We start from the raw sequence: 15,755 nt of genomic DNA, 5'->3' as shown, positions 1-15,755 counted from the left end.
AAGTAATCAGTGCTTCTCTGCCCTCCTCCCGGTCTTCCTCGTTCTTCCTTCCCACACCGAGAAAGGGGTGGGCAGAGCGCTCACAAACAATACCTAATTCAAAGGTCAAAGGTCACTTCTAGAGCCCAACCAGCTCCACCAGGCAGCAGGGAAGGCCCTGCCCCCTTCCAGGTGGACCTGGGGCTACACCTTGGCAATGAGGGTGCTGCCTGGGTCCATCTCTGAGACAGAAGAGGAATACTGAATTGGCGTGGGTGTCGGACCAAACCTTGACCCCTAAGGTCAGGGGTCCCCACCGGCCCTGCACAGCTGGACGCACAGGCCCGGGTGAGACAGCTCTAGACCTCACACGTCTGCTGTGCCTAAAGTCACTTCCTGACACACCTCAAAGGACTTGGGCACCTGCCCCAAGCAACAGCTGACAACCAGTTCCCCATCAGCATGAACCTCGAAGGCATCCAAGAGAAAAGGTGGTAGAAGAAGCCCAGACCCCTGGAGGGAGCATCCTGGGGAGCCACCCAGCTCTGCTCCTGACCAACAACGACACGGTTCCCTCACCAGGAGGGCAAACTAGTGCTCTGCAGGGTTTCCGGGGCGGGAGAGACAAGGTCCACAGGGCGCACAGGAACCAGACCGTGAGCAGCCCGGGGAGAACAGGCATAAAGTACGAAGCCCTTTGAAGGTCCAGAGAATAGTAAGATGTTAAGAATTGCCCAGGAAAGTACTTCACTGACACAGAATTTGGGCAACACTGAAAACACAATACTAAGATATCACTTCCGAGAAAGGCGCACAGGAAGGGCAGCTTAGGAGGACACTAACGAGACAAACACAGGAAAATAAACACAGGGCTCTGTGCCCCATAGAAGCGGCTAATGCAACTTATTGGCTTGGGTTGTTCTGAAAATAGAAACCATCTTTTTGGCAAAGCTGCACAAAGTTCACATGGGGTGTCTCCCATGGTTGTGGACACATCACCACAGTAAGGGGCCGTTCACTACACTTCCTCACATCCCTCTGTTATCTTCAGAGGCTAAGATGTGACTTCTAGACTCAGTCAGGACAGAGGCCTGCGCCTGGTGCGAGAGCTAGAGCACTGCCCGAGGAGTCTGGTCCCCACCGGCCCTGCACAGCTGGACGCACAGGCCCGGGCAGATTGCGAGCAGAGCCAGGCCCCTCTCTGTGGTGGGAGCAGGAGGGCTATGCTGGATGAGCTCTGAGCTCTGACACCAGCCTCACTGTGCCCCGTCATTAACAATGGCAGGCACGGGATGCCATCTAGTGGCACCCCTGGCCACTCTCACAAAAGGCTCCAATGAAAGACATCACAGGAGCAAAGCCAATTCCTGGGGTCTTTAATTCCACGGGGGGAGGAGGGGAGGAGGTGCACATACTTCATGTTGGTGGGCGTGACAATCATCTCAAGAAAATATACTTTAAGAGATCTTGCTTTCCCTAAGAAAGCAGCTCTTTTTTTTATTATTATTATTTAGAAAGGCTAATCATATCCATTTGTCAATATTTTCAGCTTTAAGGAAAATAGTTTAAAAAACATAAAAATGTCAATACACTCAAGAGTAACTGCTATTAAACAGTTCTGAACAGGCAGAAAATGTAGACTTTCCTTTGACAGAAAATGTTAAATCTGTAATAGCAGCATAATTTATATATAGAAAAAAGCTGGTTTTGAAAACCCAGGTTTTTATACACAAAACATCGGGTTGTTTTTCTTCTGTACAGGACAACAGCGTCTCCACCAGGAGGCCTGCTTCTTCACATTATGTGGCCAGCGTTGGTCATCGGCGAGTGCGCGCGGCACCTCAGTCCAGCACCATGGCAGAGAGCGCGTTCAGGTCTTTCATGTAGGGGTGGGCCACCAGGATCTGGTCGATTTTCAGTCTCTGCTCCGAGTCTGGGAAGATCTTCAGCAGGGCCTCCCTCAGCTCGCTGGTCTCTGCGGAGGACCTCTGCGCCGGCATGGGCACGCTCTGAGGGAGGCTGGGGAGGCTGGGCACGAGCGGAAAGTGGGGCTGCTGAGGCAGCCAGTGGCTGGGTGGGGGGCCCTGAACACGGGCCGGAGGCTGGTGGCTGGTGCTGGCTGCCTGGGCACCAGGGCCTCTGAAGCTGGGGTCAAACATGCCCACGTTTGGCAGGGCAGGGAGCAGGGGCTGCATGTCTCTGTGAACGGAAGTGAGTCCTAGTGAGTTGGGTTAAAAGATAAACAAGAGACCCTTTAAAATGACCTGCTGCTGACTCAAGGCTCAAATGCCACCCCCCCAGCTTCTGAAGGCAGGATGTACTGATACCATCTTCAGACGAGTTGTGACAGGGAGTGACAGCTCTTCACCAGCAACCCCACCCACCAGGTGTGCCCTCCAAGGACTGACCCCACCCAGCAGCCTGGCTCTGCACCAGGGTGTACCAGCATCACCTGGGGCTGTCAACAGGTGTGGGTGACAGGGCCCACTCTTCCGATTCCGTGTGGGGCCCTGGCTGACAGGCCTCAGAAACGGGACCCCCTGGGGGCAGCCGGGCAGCCCTCACCAATTCTCCCTGGAGCCTGGATGAGGCACTGGTGCCCACATGGGAGTGTGTTTAACTTCCTAATCAATTATATAACACCTTTGTCAAGAGCCATTAGGGGAGCAGGCAGCCCTGGTCGGTTGCTCAGTGGTTAGTGTCAGCCCACGGACTGAAGGGTCCCGGGTTCGATTCTGGCCAAAGGAACCGATTCACTGGAAAGCCTTCCCATGCAAGTATTTGCTGGGAAACACAGAAGTGTAGCCTGTTTTAGTTTTGAAAAAGAGAAAAGGTCTGTTGCTAGGTTATAGGATCTGCCAGTCAGGCACACAGCCTACTGGAGTTAACAATGTCAAAAAAAAAGCAAACCTAAGCTACAGCAAAGAAAACCTAAAGTATCAAATCAATTTCAGATCAATGCAGAACACCCACTTCTCCATTCAGTGGAGGTAGAATGATAGATAGCTCCCAGGCAGCGATTCCTGAGCAGTAAATAAATGAATATAACATAATCAGAGCAGAGGACTTTGGAAATGAACATGAAAAGATATTCGTGCACACATAACGAATCTGTGGCTTCGTTAACGAATGACCACCCGCAGAACCTGCTTCGTCTTTTTTGACCCACAGAAAGTCTGGGTCCCCATCCTCTCCTAGAGTTAAAACCAAAAGGACCACCAAGATTCAGTCTTTGGGGTGCCTACTTGATTAGTTTCCACATATATGACACCAGCACTAAGTCTAACACTATTTAAAATAAATAAATAAAAAGCCAGTTTTAGTTTTCAGGGACAGTGCTTGCACCAAGCACAAAGACCGGAAAGAAATGTGCCAACACAGGACAATCTGAAGAAGGAAATACCTAAGGAAGACTTCCTTCCGAAGAAATTCTTCTAATCGGGGTCCACTTCTTCCCAGAGGGTCATCGGGAACCATGAATATGTCCCCCACGAAGGTGTACTGGAGCAACCTGCAACACAGAGTGACAGTCTGGAGAAAACGCTGGGCTCTGGCGTTGGGGAACCGAGAGGAAGCCTCTCAGGCGGCCGTCCAGTTCCAAAGCAAAGTACCTTAAAATCACACCGCTGCTTAACTGCCCAAAGGACAAAAGCCAAACCATTTTAATTTCTCTTTTGGATACAAATATAGTAGAGTAGCAGCTTTTATCAGCTGGCTCTCACGTTTCTCATTGAGACTTTCGAGTTTTTATCTGAGCCTGGGAAGCAGCTTCTCTCAGTGTGACTTTCAATAAATATCACTTTAAAAGGCAAGACTTACAAACTCAGCCTAGGACACAACAGGTGCTCAACAAAGATTTAATTTTTGAATAAATGTGTCTGATGAGGAAAATTCTGAGATGTCCTAAATTAAATTACAGCGGGAGAGTGAGAAAAAGAGACCAGAGCGGTGAGCCAGCAGCTGCGGGTGACTAACAGGCCGGCTCACATTCCTGAAAGGACTTGGAGCTTTGATCAACTTGTGGAGCGACCACCAGACACCACCGCAGCCATCGCATGGTGCGGGCCTGAACCGTCAGGACCGGTTCCCACACCCGGTCACAGCAGTAAGCGTCCCCTCCTTCAGACGGCGCTCCTGCCCTGGAGCTGCCCCATCCGCCTCCCGGGCCAGCCAGTGAACACTCTTCAACACCGCGGGCCCTTCCCCGGACACAACGCACTGAGCGCCGAGACCCGGCTGCCCCCTCCGGCCCCGCCCGGGGCCTGCCCTTGCCTGGCAGCATACGGCTCAGTAAACACGTTCTTTCAGAAGAGCTTTGGGCCGTGGAAGTTTCTTTAACGTGTCCTTTGGCAAACCCACTGAAGACGACCTTTTAAAAAAGGAAGACAGTGTGATACACGAAGAAATACACCCAGGTCAGCTGAGCGTAAGTCGGGGAACTGTCAGGGAGCAGCAGTCCAAGTGCCTGTTTGGTGTCCAGACCTGGGTTTGCGCCTCATTTGGTGGATTCTGGACGCAATGGGTCAGTGTGCAAACGTGTCTTAATGCATGTAAACTGCACGTGTCCACAGGTGAGTGTCCAATAAACTGACAATGAGCCCAGGGCGAAGATCCAACAGAAACAAGTCCCAGAAGAGGGCAAAGCCCAACTCTCAGTCTGGCCATCAATAGCTTTTTAACACATGGGTCAAAATGCATATAGCAATTAACTCTTCCCTTTTACAGCAAAATATCACTTTTCTAAAATCCCCTAATGGTTCAACAAAATATAAATATCTGACACGGGGCAGCTATGAAATCCAATGGAGGTAACCTCCTAGCAGCTCAGGGCACATGCAGTGGAGGAGGTGCACTCGCTCCCGGTCCCACACCTGCTCCCACACCTGCTGGGCTCGCTCCCGCTCCCACACCTGCTCCCACACCTGCTGGGCTCGCTCCCGCTCCCACACCCGCTCCCACACCTGCTGGGCTCGCTCCCGCTCCCACACTCGCTCCCCACACCTGCTGGGCTCGCTCCCGCTCCCACACCCGCTCCCACACCTGCTGGGCTCGCTCCCGCTCCCACACCCGCTCCCCACACCTGCTGGGCTCGCTCCCGCTCCCATACCCGCTCCCCACAGATGCTGGGCTCGCTCCCGCTCCCACACCCGCTCCCCACAGATGCTGGGCTCGCTCCCGCGCCCATACCCGCTCCCCACAGATGCTGGGCTCGCTCCCGCTCCCACACCCGCTCCCCACACCTGCTGGGCTCGCTCCCGCTCCCACACCCGCTCCCCACAGATGCTGGGCTCGCTCCCGCGCCCATACCCGCTCCCCACAGATGCTGGGCTCGCTCCCGCGCCCACACCTGCTCCCCACAGATGCTGGGCTCACTCCCACCTCCACACCTCTGTTCATCAGACTGCTGTGCTTTGTTTTAGGTCACTGACCATATGAAGCTTTGCCCCTGATCTTAAGGAACTGGGAAGTCAGAGCATCTTGACTTGACTTTATTTTGGGTGACATTCAGACATGTTTTCAATACAGATGATTAAACTACGATGGTAAAATGCTCAAGAAAAGTATCTAGTATTGAAAAGCAGAGACATTCTCCCTCCTCCCAGGGAGTGACAGCCTAATCGGAGGATTGATTTTGGTCCCATCCTCTTGCTGGAGTCACAACTGTCATTGAACCCAACTGCGACACTGTGACTCTGGTTTCATCCCCATTCCTAGCTCACAGCTCCTGAAACCCTTGACTGGAGGTGCTGAGAGTGGGGTGCAGGAGAGGGCGGGAGCTCCACACCCTTCCCATTCCTCGCCCTGGCATCTCACCCACCTGGCTGTTCCTGAGTTACATCCTTTACAATAAACCTGTGATCTAATAAGTAACACGTTTCCCTTAGTTTTGTGGGCCGTCCTAGCAAATTAATCAAACCCAAGGAGGCGGCTGTGGGAACCTCCGGTCTGCAGCCGGCTGGTCAGAAGCACAAGTGACAAGGTGACTTGCAGTGGCATCCGAGCCGGGCTGTGGAGCGAGCCGGGGCTAGCACTGGGTCTGAATGTGCGTGTGTGTTTGGGGGAGAGCAGGGAGGGGTGGTCTTATAGGACTGACCCCTGAACCTGTGGGGTCTAAGGCGACCTCCAGGTAGATAGTGTCACACCTGAGCTGAATTCTTAGACATCCTGCTGGTGGCTGCAATTGTTTGTTGATGTAGGGGGAACCCCACCCCATACCCCCCGCATTGGAAATGGATTTGGGAAACCAATTACCAGTAATGTTTACATTCACGGCTGAGTAAAGTGTGGAGGCCCCAAGCCTCCCTGGCACCAGGGCATGGCCTGGCTAGGAGGCCATTTCTGCCACCTCCTGCAGCTAACAGCGGTGCCAAAGATGTGCCCTTGCCCCCGACAGGGCCTCTGGTCACTGGGGAGGCACCAGCGGCACAGCCTGCCAGCCTCACCGTGGGCCCTGCAGCTCTGTGCTGGGTCCGCCACTTACCCAGAGGGCCGGCATCCTACGGTCTCAAGAGCGTATCATAGGACACTTTGCTTCCCTACCTTGTTTCCTGCAGCGCCAAGGGGAACACAAAACAAAATGCAAACAGAACCAAACAACAAAAACATTTTGACCAAAGACAAAGAAGAAAATATTACCTTTTTGTAATAATTTCTCTCCAAGAGACTGACTCAGTCACAAATTCTCTGAAGTTGTCATTTGTTACAATTATGCCACCAGTTTTGTCCGCTAAGTGTAGCAGAAACCTAAGGTAATACAACAGAGGTTAAAATGGGCAGCAGGCGTCCTGCTCACAGAAGCTGTGCCACAGGAAAGCGAGAATTTCCTCTTCGTGGAAAAACCAAGAACTTAACCAAGGCTGGAGACAGAAAGGCTACCCTGTCCACTGGAAACCAACCAGAAAAGCTGCATGTTCACCTCCGACAGGGCTAGTGCGATTATAAAGGAAGGTCTGGCTTTCATACAACCTCCTTCTCTTTCTAGAAGGAATCTCAACCACATTTACACGTTTCCAGGGAAGCTGCCTCATCAGGGAGCAGTGGCAGTGCCCGGCCACAGGAGGACTGCGCCCAGGGGCGAGGGCTAGCAGCGGGCGCTCGGCTGTGGACCTGGTGCTCTGGGGCAGCCCCGCAGCTCTTCTCCCCAGGTCCGCATTTGATGCTCTGACTTAAGAAGTGATGTTCAGAACGACCGTTCTGTGTAGCCCAAGTTACAGATCCACTTAAGTCCAAGTTATAAAAAGATACATGGTGATAAAAAAAAATAAAAGGTCAAAGCTAAATAATGAGAAGAGTTCTGTTTCACTTCTGGGGGCTGTCCATGTCTAGAACCTCCTAAGGAAATCTCTGAGGGATGACATGAGCTCTACCCCAAGTCAGGAGGGCGGCCCATACCAGCGCCCGGGCACTACAACGACCAAGGCATGGCCCCAATGTAACCAGGACACAGATCAGGCTCGAGAACCTCTCCAGGTGGCCACACCGAGACTAGCAAACACTACTTTTAGCATATACCAAGAAAGACTAATTCAATACTTGCTTTTCCTAAAAAGACCAAAAAATGGTAACACAACAGCTTTTAAAAATGTTCCTACACCCACCCAGCAAAGATCATTAAGTATATATAACCTTACTGACCATAAATATTAAAGACTCGGCCCCCAATGAAGTGCATCCTTCAAGAAAGTGGGTCCGGTCACATGGTAGTGTCCCATGGGGCAGGTGCTGCCCCCCCCCCCACCTTGGAAAGGAGACCGGCCTCTCCTACCTGTCGTCGTGAGAAGCAATTCTTTCTCCAAAGACCATCCGGGCAGGCGTTAGAGACAATATGCCAAGCTCCTGGAGTTGGGTTAGGAAGTGCTGTTCTGTTCATGGGATAAGTTGAACATACATTCAGAAAAAGGCTGTCTCCCCCAAGCTTAATCAATGAACGTGCCCCCAGATGTTCACTTGGAGAGTTGTAGGAAAACCTCGTATTCTACTGACTCATGAAAACTCAATTCTACTCACCCACTGGGAAGGAAAAAAAGTCAAGCAAGACACATACTAAGGCAAATGCAATGTAAAAACCGACTTCAGCAAATATTGAACATAAAAAATTTCGTCTCATTTGCTTCTTAAATTGACAAGAGTGAAAACCACAATCCTGTCTGTAGTGAGCCCTACTGTCAAGGACTTCTGCCGGCAACATCACAAGCAGCAGAGGACAGAGTGCGGGCCAAAGGCCCTGAGGGGAGAGAGGGAGGGCGGGACCCCAGGAGGGCCTGCAGAGTCCTGACCAGGAGCCTGTCGTGCCATTCTCCCTCTCGGGGCATCCTACCCAGCCTCTCAGTTATCTGGACAAATATGCACTGACTGTCACGGGGGTGTCGTGCTGTGTCGTGACAGAGGAGAAAGGAGGGCTGAAGCCACATTTCAGAAAACCAGTGATGGGTGAAGAGGAAGCCAGACACCTGGTCTGAGACGCCCACACCTGCGTTTGCAACCACAGTGGTCACCACTGGCTTCAGTTGACGCCCTACACGCTGTCCTACTGCCCAGAACTGCACAGTGGCGCGGCTGCAAGGCTCCTCCAGGGACTCGGTGCAAAACCACGGCCAGCGAGCGCTCGGCTCGGCTCGGCCTCAGTGCCCGGTAGGACAGGCGTGCCCTCCAAACGCGGGAACATGTGCTTGGGGACGTGTGCTTTTACCACTTCCACACATGGTAACTCAGTCGGACTTCCCGTTTAAGGTTTTGGGTAAACCCTGTCCTTGCCCCCCTCCTCCAACTTGCTGTTTGTTTCTAGGGGCCCAGGTACGCTGGGTGGAGCTGCCCACACAGCCCTTCCACATTGTCCCACGAGGACCTGAGGAAGGAGCCGCCTGCAGTTTCTCCGGCTGCGTGCGGCCTGTGGGTCCACCTGCACTACCATGTGATCCACAGAAATACTCGACATTGGCTAGTAAGCAGCTGATTAAAAAGATGTTCTATTTGAGGGTTCTAAATTTATCAAGTGACCATTTTCAAAAACAGTATTTAAAGAGGCAGAAACCCAGCCCTAGCCTGTTTGGCTCAGTGGTTAGAGCATCAGCCTTTGGACTGAAGGGTCCTGGATTCGATTCCAGCCAAGAGACCTCAGTAGTAGGCTCAATCCCCGGCCCTGGTTGGGATGCATACGGGAGGCAAACAATTAATGTGTCTCTTTCACATGGATGCTCCTATCTCTCCAAAAATAAATAGGCAGAAACTCAGCCTAACGGGAAAATAAAAGGTCAAAAGCTTTTTTTTTTTAAAAAAAGACATTATTGCCCAGCTGGCATGGTTCAGCAACTGAGCATCGGCCTACGATCCAGGGGATCCTGGTTCGATTCCCGGCCAGGGCGCATGCCGGGGCTGCAGGCTGGATCACTAGCAAGGGGGCCGTGCAGGAGGCAGCCGATCAATGACTCTTTCATCGCTGATGTTTCTATCTCTCTCTCTCCCTCCCTCTCTCTGAAATCAATAAAACATATATACATATATATATATATTAAAAAAGACATTATTTAATCTACTTTTTAGAGAATTAAGAAAACTCCTGTGCTACACAGTGAACTCCGATGTAACTTTCTGCACAAGGCTGTGGCCCACCCCCTCCCAGTACTCCTGGCTGCACACTCGCTCCCACTTTTTTACTGGGTGCAACAGATTTACAATTCCATCTCAAGCTGCCACATGAAGGCGTGTTGCAATTAGAGGCCAACTCCTTAAGCATCTAATTAGAAACCCAGAACATGAGCCGCCTCACCTGTGACGTTGGGGTCGCGCCGCGTTCTCCACTGTGGGACAAACACAGTGATGTTCCTGTTACCGAGCTTCCAGAAATACTCAACCGCAATCGCGATTCCACGACAAGAAAAGAACTTCTTCAGACCGTGGCTGTGGGGAAACAAGCACAACTGTTCACAGCAGGTGTGTGAGGAGGCCTGGGAGCCGCAGCATTTTGAGCAAGGGGTGACAGCTGTTTACCGCACTTCGTGTTTTTGTTTTTAGATGAAGAGCAGTCCGACTGCTCCCTGCCTGGTCCCTGGCCTCCAGGGCTCTCTCGTGAATTTTATCGGAAAGTCTGTTGCTGAGCGGAGGAGCTGTGATCACCACTGGTCAGTGGCACGGCCGTCACCAGCACAGCTCCCAGAGGCGGGGGCTTCCTGCTGCGGAGGCTCCGGGCCCGAGAAGCACACCCCGTGTGCAGCTTGAGGGCAGGACTCAAAGGAAACTCACTGGGGCCACGGCAGACGCTCTGCTGAGGATGCGGAGGCAGGGCGGCAGGAGCCAAGGGCGCAGGGCGCGGAGCACAGGCGTGCGTGGGCTTTTCTGCAAAGGGCAGAGGGGCCCGGCCGGCGGTCTCTGGGCACCACCCGACCGTCCGACGGCGCGAGGAGCGCGGCTCTGCCCCACGTTCACAAGCACAGGGCTGTGGGACCCAGAGTGACGGATGAGAAATGCCCGCCCCCAAATCGGGTAACAAATTTCAAAAAGAAATCAGAGGAATATTTAAGTGTTATTCTCCGGCACTGAAGTAAAAATGGAGGTTAAACAATTGTTTTTGAAAAGTTTGAAATTTTGCAAGTGGTAATCCATTTGTAGCCCATGAGTATTAGAAAGAAAAAAACCAACCCCCAAACTTTGATGCTGCAGCCTGAGGTCGGCATAGCGCGTGTCCATGCTGCCGCGAGCGCCGGTGTGCCAACGACATCAACTTCTGCACCGCAGGCCCCTGCCCCCGCCACGTCTAGCGTCTCCGTGGCAAAACCACTTGGCGGACGCATCCTTCCCTTGAGGTCCGCACCTCAGGCACACGTTCCCACACCCAGCTGCAGCTCCAGTCAGATGGAACCTGAAACGCAGCCACGGGACCTGCGGTCCCATCCGGGTTCCCAACAGCACCGTCCGACCAGACAAATCAGTGGCTTCGAGGTCCCCTCCACGCCTGGCTAGTCAGAAGGGACCTGGCCACCACCGTGTGTATCACTCCAGATCTGGGCCAGGACGTCAGGTTTTCCTCGAGCTGTTCTCCTTGTGCACAGCCTCTTACACCTGCCTGTTCCTCCCTCCAAGGCCTCAGGACAGGCCTGGTCTCTGGCACTGCCCTCGGAACTGCGCCCCTGCGCCGTGCGCCTGAATCACAGGACACGGGGTGCATGGGCTTCGATTCCCGTTAGGGGAGCAGAACAAAACAGCCCGCGAGAGCACGAGCAGCCCGCTCAGCCTGCAGTGCCAGAGGTGGACAAGCTGGTCACTCAGGCCTCCTCGCCCGGCCAGGGCCCTTCCCAGGACCTCCCAGCGGTACTGTCCCCAGTAAACCTATGCTTTCACGGAGCAGGTCTGGGCTGGACACCAGCAAACACCCGACACCCAGAAGCACGACTCAGAAACTCCTCGCGGCTGCAGCCCACTCTCCTCTCAGCAGCCAGAGGAGGGGCAGCCCAGCATCGCTGAAGCCGGGGCGCAGCACAGCAGCCGTCCGGTGACGGGAAGTTTGCCTGTTTGTCCAGAGCACTCAGTGTGGCAACAACGCAGCAGCAACATTTGTCACGGGGAAACAGGCCGCAGGTAGTTTCTGTAAGGGGGGAGGAGGGCCTTTTTACTTTTTTTCACTGTGTAAAAAGAATAAATCATTCTAATTGCTTAACAGCCAGGACAGGCTTAGAGCTGACGCCAACCACAGCCAGAACAAAATACAACTTGTATGTATTCCTTGGTTTTCCTAAGAACCAAGCGATACGTGTAAGTCCTGGAAAAGGGTACAATACCCTTGAGAGAAAGGCACTAGAGGTTTGTAAAGCGCCTCCTTAGCTAATCTGTCAGATACAGCGTGTGCTAACTTTGTCTCCTCTCAAATCTTCTGTGACGCCACAGCGGAAACGGGGCACAGAGGAGGGAGCCGCAAGTGGAAGCTCTGCAGCCCCCGACCCCTCACAGCCCAGAGGGAAGCTTACAGCTCGTTTCCAAAACGGCATCCTCGGTGTCAGGATCAAATCACTCTTGGGAACCTGCAACATTTCTAGTGGAGAACATACAGATTTACCCAGAAAACAAAAACTCCAGAAGAAAGTCAAGTGGAGCCAAATGCTGTCCTCAAAACAATACGAGGGTCCTTCCACCTCCCCCGACCCCAGGCCGGGCAGAAGTGTGCCAAGCGTCACCTCCCCTGGCGCTCCGCCAGCGCACCGGAGCAGCCCTCGGGCGGGCACCCAGGCCAGCTGCCCGCTGACTCAGGCGAGCGCACGTGCACTCGCCCCCTCGACCCTGAGACGGCACCGCTCCCGGGTCCCAGCTCCCAGTGCAGACGAGCGAGCGGGCACGAGGCCTGAGGGCCAGGCGCACGGGCTCGCCAGGGAGATAGGTGCAGGCTCCCGCTTTCACACAGCTGGAAACAAGTTCTGTACCACCTGGTCGTTCCCGTACTGTAGCAGTCAACGAGAGGAAGAGTGCCAGAGCAGAAAGACAGTGGGTGATGGGTGACAGGTGGCTCATAAACACTAACAGTCACAGAACCAGACAGGGCAGGGTGCGGAAATAGCAAAAAACCCTTTCTGAATTACCCAGGAGAGAGAAATTTCCTTCTACAGCTTCCACTTAATAAAAATAGCCCTGGAACCCTGATATAGAAAGGCTAGCCTGAAGAATGGTCGAAGTGCACAGTTCTGGCAGGTGAAAGGGAAACCTCAACTCCACGGAAAATCACCCACCCAGAAAAGCCAGGTGCTCTCATGCCGAGTTAGACCGACAGCCGTTGCTGTCTGGCCGCCAAGGTGATGTCTGGCTACACACCACAAGCAATTTCCATTTACTCATAGTTTAACTCATTCACGGCGACAGAGGGGAAAACCACGGACAGACATGTACAACCAGCAGCACTGGGGAGGATATGCTGGAATTTCTCACGGTCAACTGCGGACACTGATGCTGGCTGGCAAGTAAACGAAGGCTGTGCAGAACCCCAGCCATGGGTGGGCCTCAGCTGCTCCAGGGTGGGTCCCAAGACCCCACTGCTTTAAGGACTCAGATTTCCTTTTAACTACTTCCCCAGCAGCTGGGTTAAGAGAGAGAGGTTTGTTTGCTCAGCAGGTCTTAAGCAGCTCAACATTAGTGTCCAATGTTGCCAAGGCGCCATAACCCCAACCCCAGCTTCCACGGGCAGAGGCAGGGCGTGTGGTGCAAAGGAACAGTAGGGGCCCAAGTCTGACATGTGCAATCTTGGACAAGGTGCGTAAGCCATTTTATGTTATGTAAATCACAGATATTTTTACCTCACAAAATTGGTGTGAAGTTTATGTTTTAAAAGATCAAGTACACGTCCTGGCCAGTGTGGCTCAGTTGGTTGGGCATCGGCCCACGCACCAAGGGGTTGCCTTGCCAGTTCAGTTCCTGGTCGGGGCCCATGCCTGGGTTGTGGGCTCTATCAGTGTTTCTCTCTCTCCCTCTCCCTTCCTCTCTACAATCAATAAAAACACATTTTGTTTTAAAAATAAATTACAGTACCTAACACATAACAGTTTCAGCTTTAAGATTCCAAATATTTGTTAAATTATATATATGGCCTCAGTTAAAGTTTAACCTAAACTGATCATTGGAATAGCAATTGGAATAGCAAGTTATAAATGGGTGGTAAAAAGTTATTTAAAAAAATCCTAATCTTTTCTTTAAGAAAAAAAACCACACGATTTTAGAGGGAGAGAGAGGAAGGGAAAGACACGGATTTGCTGTCCCACTAGTTCATGCATCATTGGTTGATTCTTGTATGTGCCCTGACTGGGGATCAAACCCACAACCTTGACGTACCCAGATGATGCTCTAACCAACTGAGCTACTGGGCTAGGGCCAAGAATCCTAATCTTTAACAACCTCCTTCATTCATTCATGCAACAAGTTGGTACTGAGTGCATACCATAGGGGCAGTTCAGAGAACAGAACCTCACAATCACTTTCCTCATGGAATTTATAGTCTACAATTCACATTTCATATTGAAGCAATTAATTTAGAATAAGAGTTAATTATTTTACAACTTTTAAAAAATTTTGAGGTGAAATAAACATAACAAAAAGCAATCATTTTAAAGTGAACAATTCAGGGGTATCTGGTACACAACCACCACTTACATCCTGTTCCAAAACAACCCATCACTCCAAAGTAAAACCCTACACCCACTAAGCAGCTTCTCTCTAGAATAAGTTAATTTTAATTACTGATACTTTCAAATCAATCTATATCTAAGTGTAAGTCTGTCCTCTTTGTAAAAGTGGTAGTTTAAAACTTAGACATCTGTGAATTCAAAGAAAACTGAAACCCTCCCAAAATAATTAGTTTTCAAAAAAATTAACACAAGTCAGCTTGTGGTTTCCCTTAGTGCACTGATTCAGAGAATTTCAAGAGATGGTACTGTACCCAAGGAGTTGGGAAAGCGTGGGAGTGGGCTGGGCTCTCACAGGACAGGGAGGCACTACGGCCACAGTGGGAGGGACGAGATATGAAAACGCCTGTCGGGGATGGACACGCCACTCCAGTCCCCAGGAGCCCCTGAGAAACACCACTGCTCTCAAAAGGTTTTAAAGTGTCATTCTCACCGCTCTTGCTAAGTAAATCTGCATTTCTTATTCTTTGAACACCAATTTGGGAAATCTTTCCACATACAGAAAGATGAAAAAGGATTATTAGTATTACTCACAACCGTGACCTTCGTTTTATATCATCATTTGGCTCAAGACACTGTAACAATGAGGGACTGCTGCTGGCTGGACCGAGGCCCTGGGACTGGACCTGGAAGCCGGGCAGCTGCCGCATTGGCTGGGCTTCCCCGGGAGGAACGGCCAAAACCAAGGTGAAATGACAACAAACAGCATTGTTTGGAAACAAAGACAAGTATGCACATGTTCTTACTGCCTGTTTCAAGCTTTAACTGAAATGATGGCATTTTCTTTCTTTCTACTTATTTATTATTTATTTTTAATTTGTTTTTTAAAATTTACTTTTGTTGATTTCAGAGACAGGGAGGGAGAGAGAGAGAGACAAACGCCAATGATGAGAGCCGCTGATGGGCTGCCTCCTGCACGCCCCCACTGGGGATGGAGCCCGCCACCCGGGCACACGCCCTGACCGGAACTGAACCCTAATCTCCTGGATCCTAGGTCGACGCTCAACCACTGAGCCACGCTGGCCGGGCTCTTTCCTTTTTTTTTTTGAAAACAAAGGACAGCATCAATAATTCATTTAAAAAGTAAAAAAATGAATCCTTTTATATAAAAAAGTAGATAACTAAAATAATTGTAAATGAAATGACATATCTGACATTTCCTTCAAGATAACATGGGTGAGGCAGTCGTAGGGCATGAATGAAACTGTGCAATGATGCCACGGGACAGCCACGAGCTGTAACCAATGAAGCCGGGTGGCGGGCATGTCATGGGAATCCCAAGTGGATCCCATGTGGGATCCACTATATAATCTTTTTGTGTAATTATTTAAAAATTCTAATAAAAATTTAACAAAACAAAAATATAACAAATATATAAACAATGTTTCGATAATAAAACTTATTTTCAATCTCATCGAGCATTCATGTAAAATAGAGGCATTAACTGGCCTTTCAGGACTCTTAGGAAATAGGCCACATAAACTCAGCAATTCAGAGACACGTTTCGGCTTCCCCCCTTCACTCCACGCCAGGTGCCCATTTTTTGAATCACAGGTCTTGGAAGTCAGCGGAATGACTGACCGGAACCCAGAGGGAGACTACGTGGCAGTGGCTGAAACGGTG

General features: G+C 51.3%; 2 protein-coding genes across 2 annotated transcripts in view; both read right to left on the bottom strand.

The window, feature by feature from the left end:
• The window catches only part of SIAH1 (siah E3 ubiquitin protein ligase 1), an 81,957-nt gene that overhangs the window by 65,440 nt on the left and 762 nt on the right, over positions 1 to 15,755 (bottom strand). The window lies entirely within an intron of this gene.
• Positions 1,340 to 15,755, bottom strand: part of N4BP1 (NEDD4 binding protein 1) — a 36,894-nt gene continuing 22,478 nt past the window's right edge. The window contains exons 3-7 of the mRNA XM_081119732.1: positions 9,746 to 9,876; positions 7,745 to 7,841; positions 6,616 to 6,723; positions 3,383 to 3,490; positions 1,340 to 2,178 (exon numbers count right to left, since the gene is read on the bottom strand). Of these exons, the coding sequence (XP_080975858.1) occupies positions 1,821 to 2,178; positions 3,383 to 3,490; positions 6,616 to 6,723; positions 7,745 to 7,841; positions 9,746 to 9,876 (802 nt within the window). The 3' untranslated portion in view covers positions 1,340 to 1,820. The remainder of the gene's footprint in view (positions 2,179 to 3,382; positions 3,491 to 6,615; positions 6,724 to 7,744; positions 7,842 to 9,745; positions 9,877 to 15,755) is intronic.

Source organism: Miniopterus schreibersii (assembly GCF_964146895.1).
Source record: "Miniopterus schreibersii genome assembly, chromosome: 18".
Lineage (NCBI taxonomy): Eukaryota > Metazoa > Chordata > Mammalia > Chiroptera > Miniopteridae > Miniopterus > Miniopterus schreibersii.
Note: the sequence above shows the minus strand (reverse complement) of the source record. Positions and strands in the feature narration are given on the sequence as shown.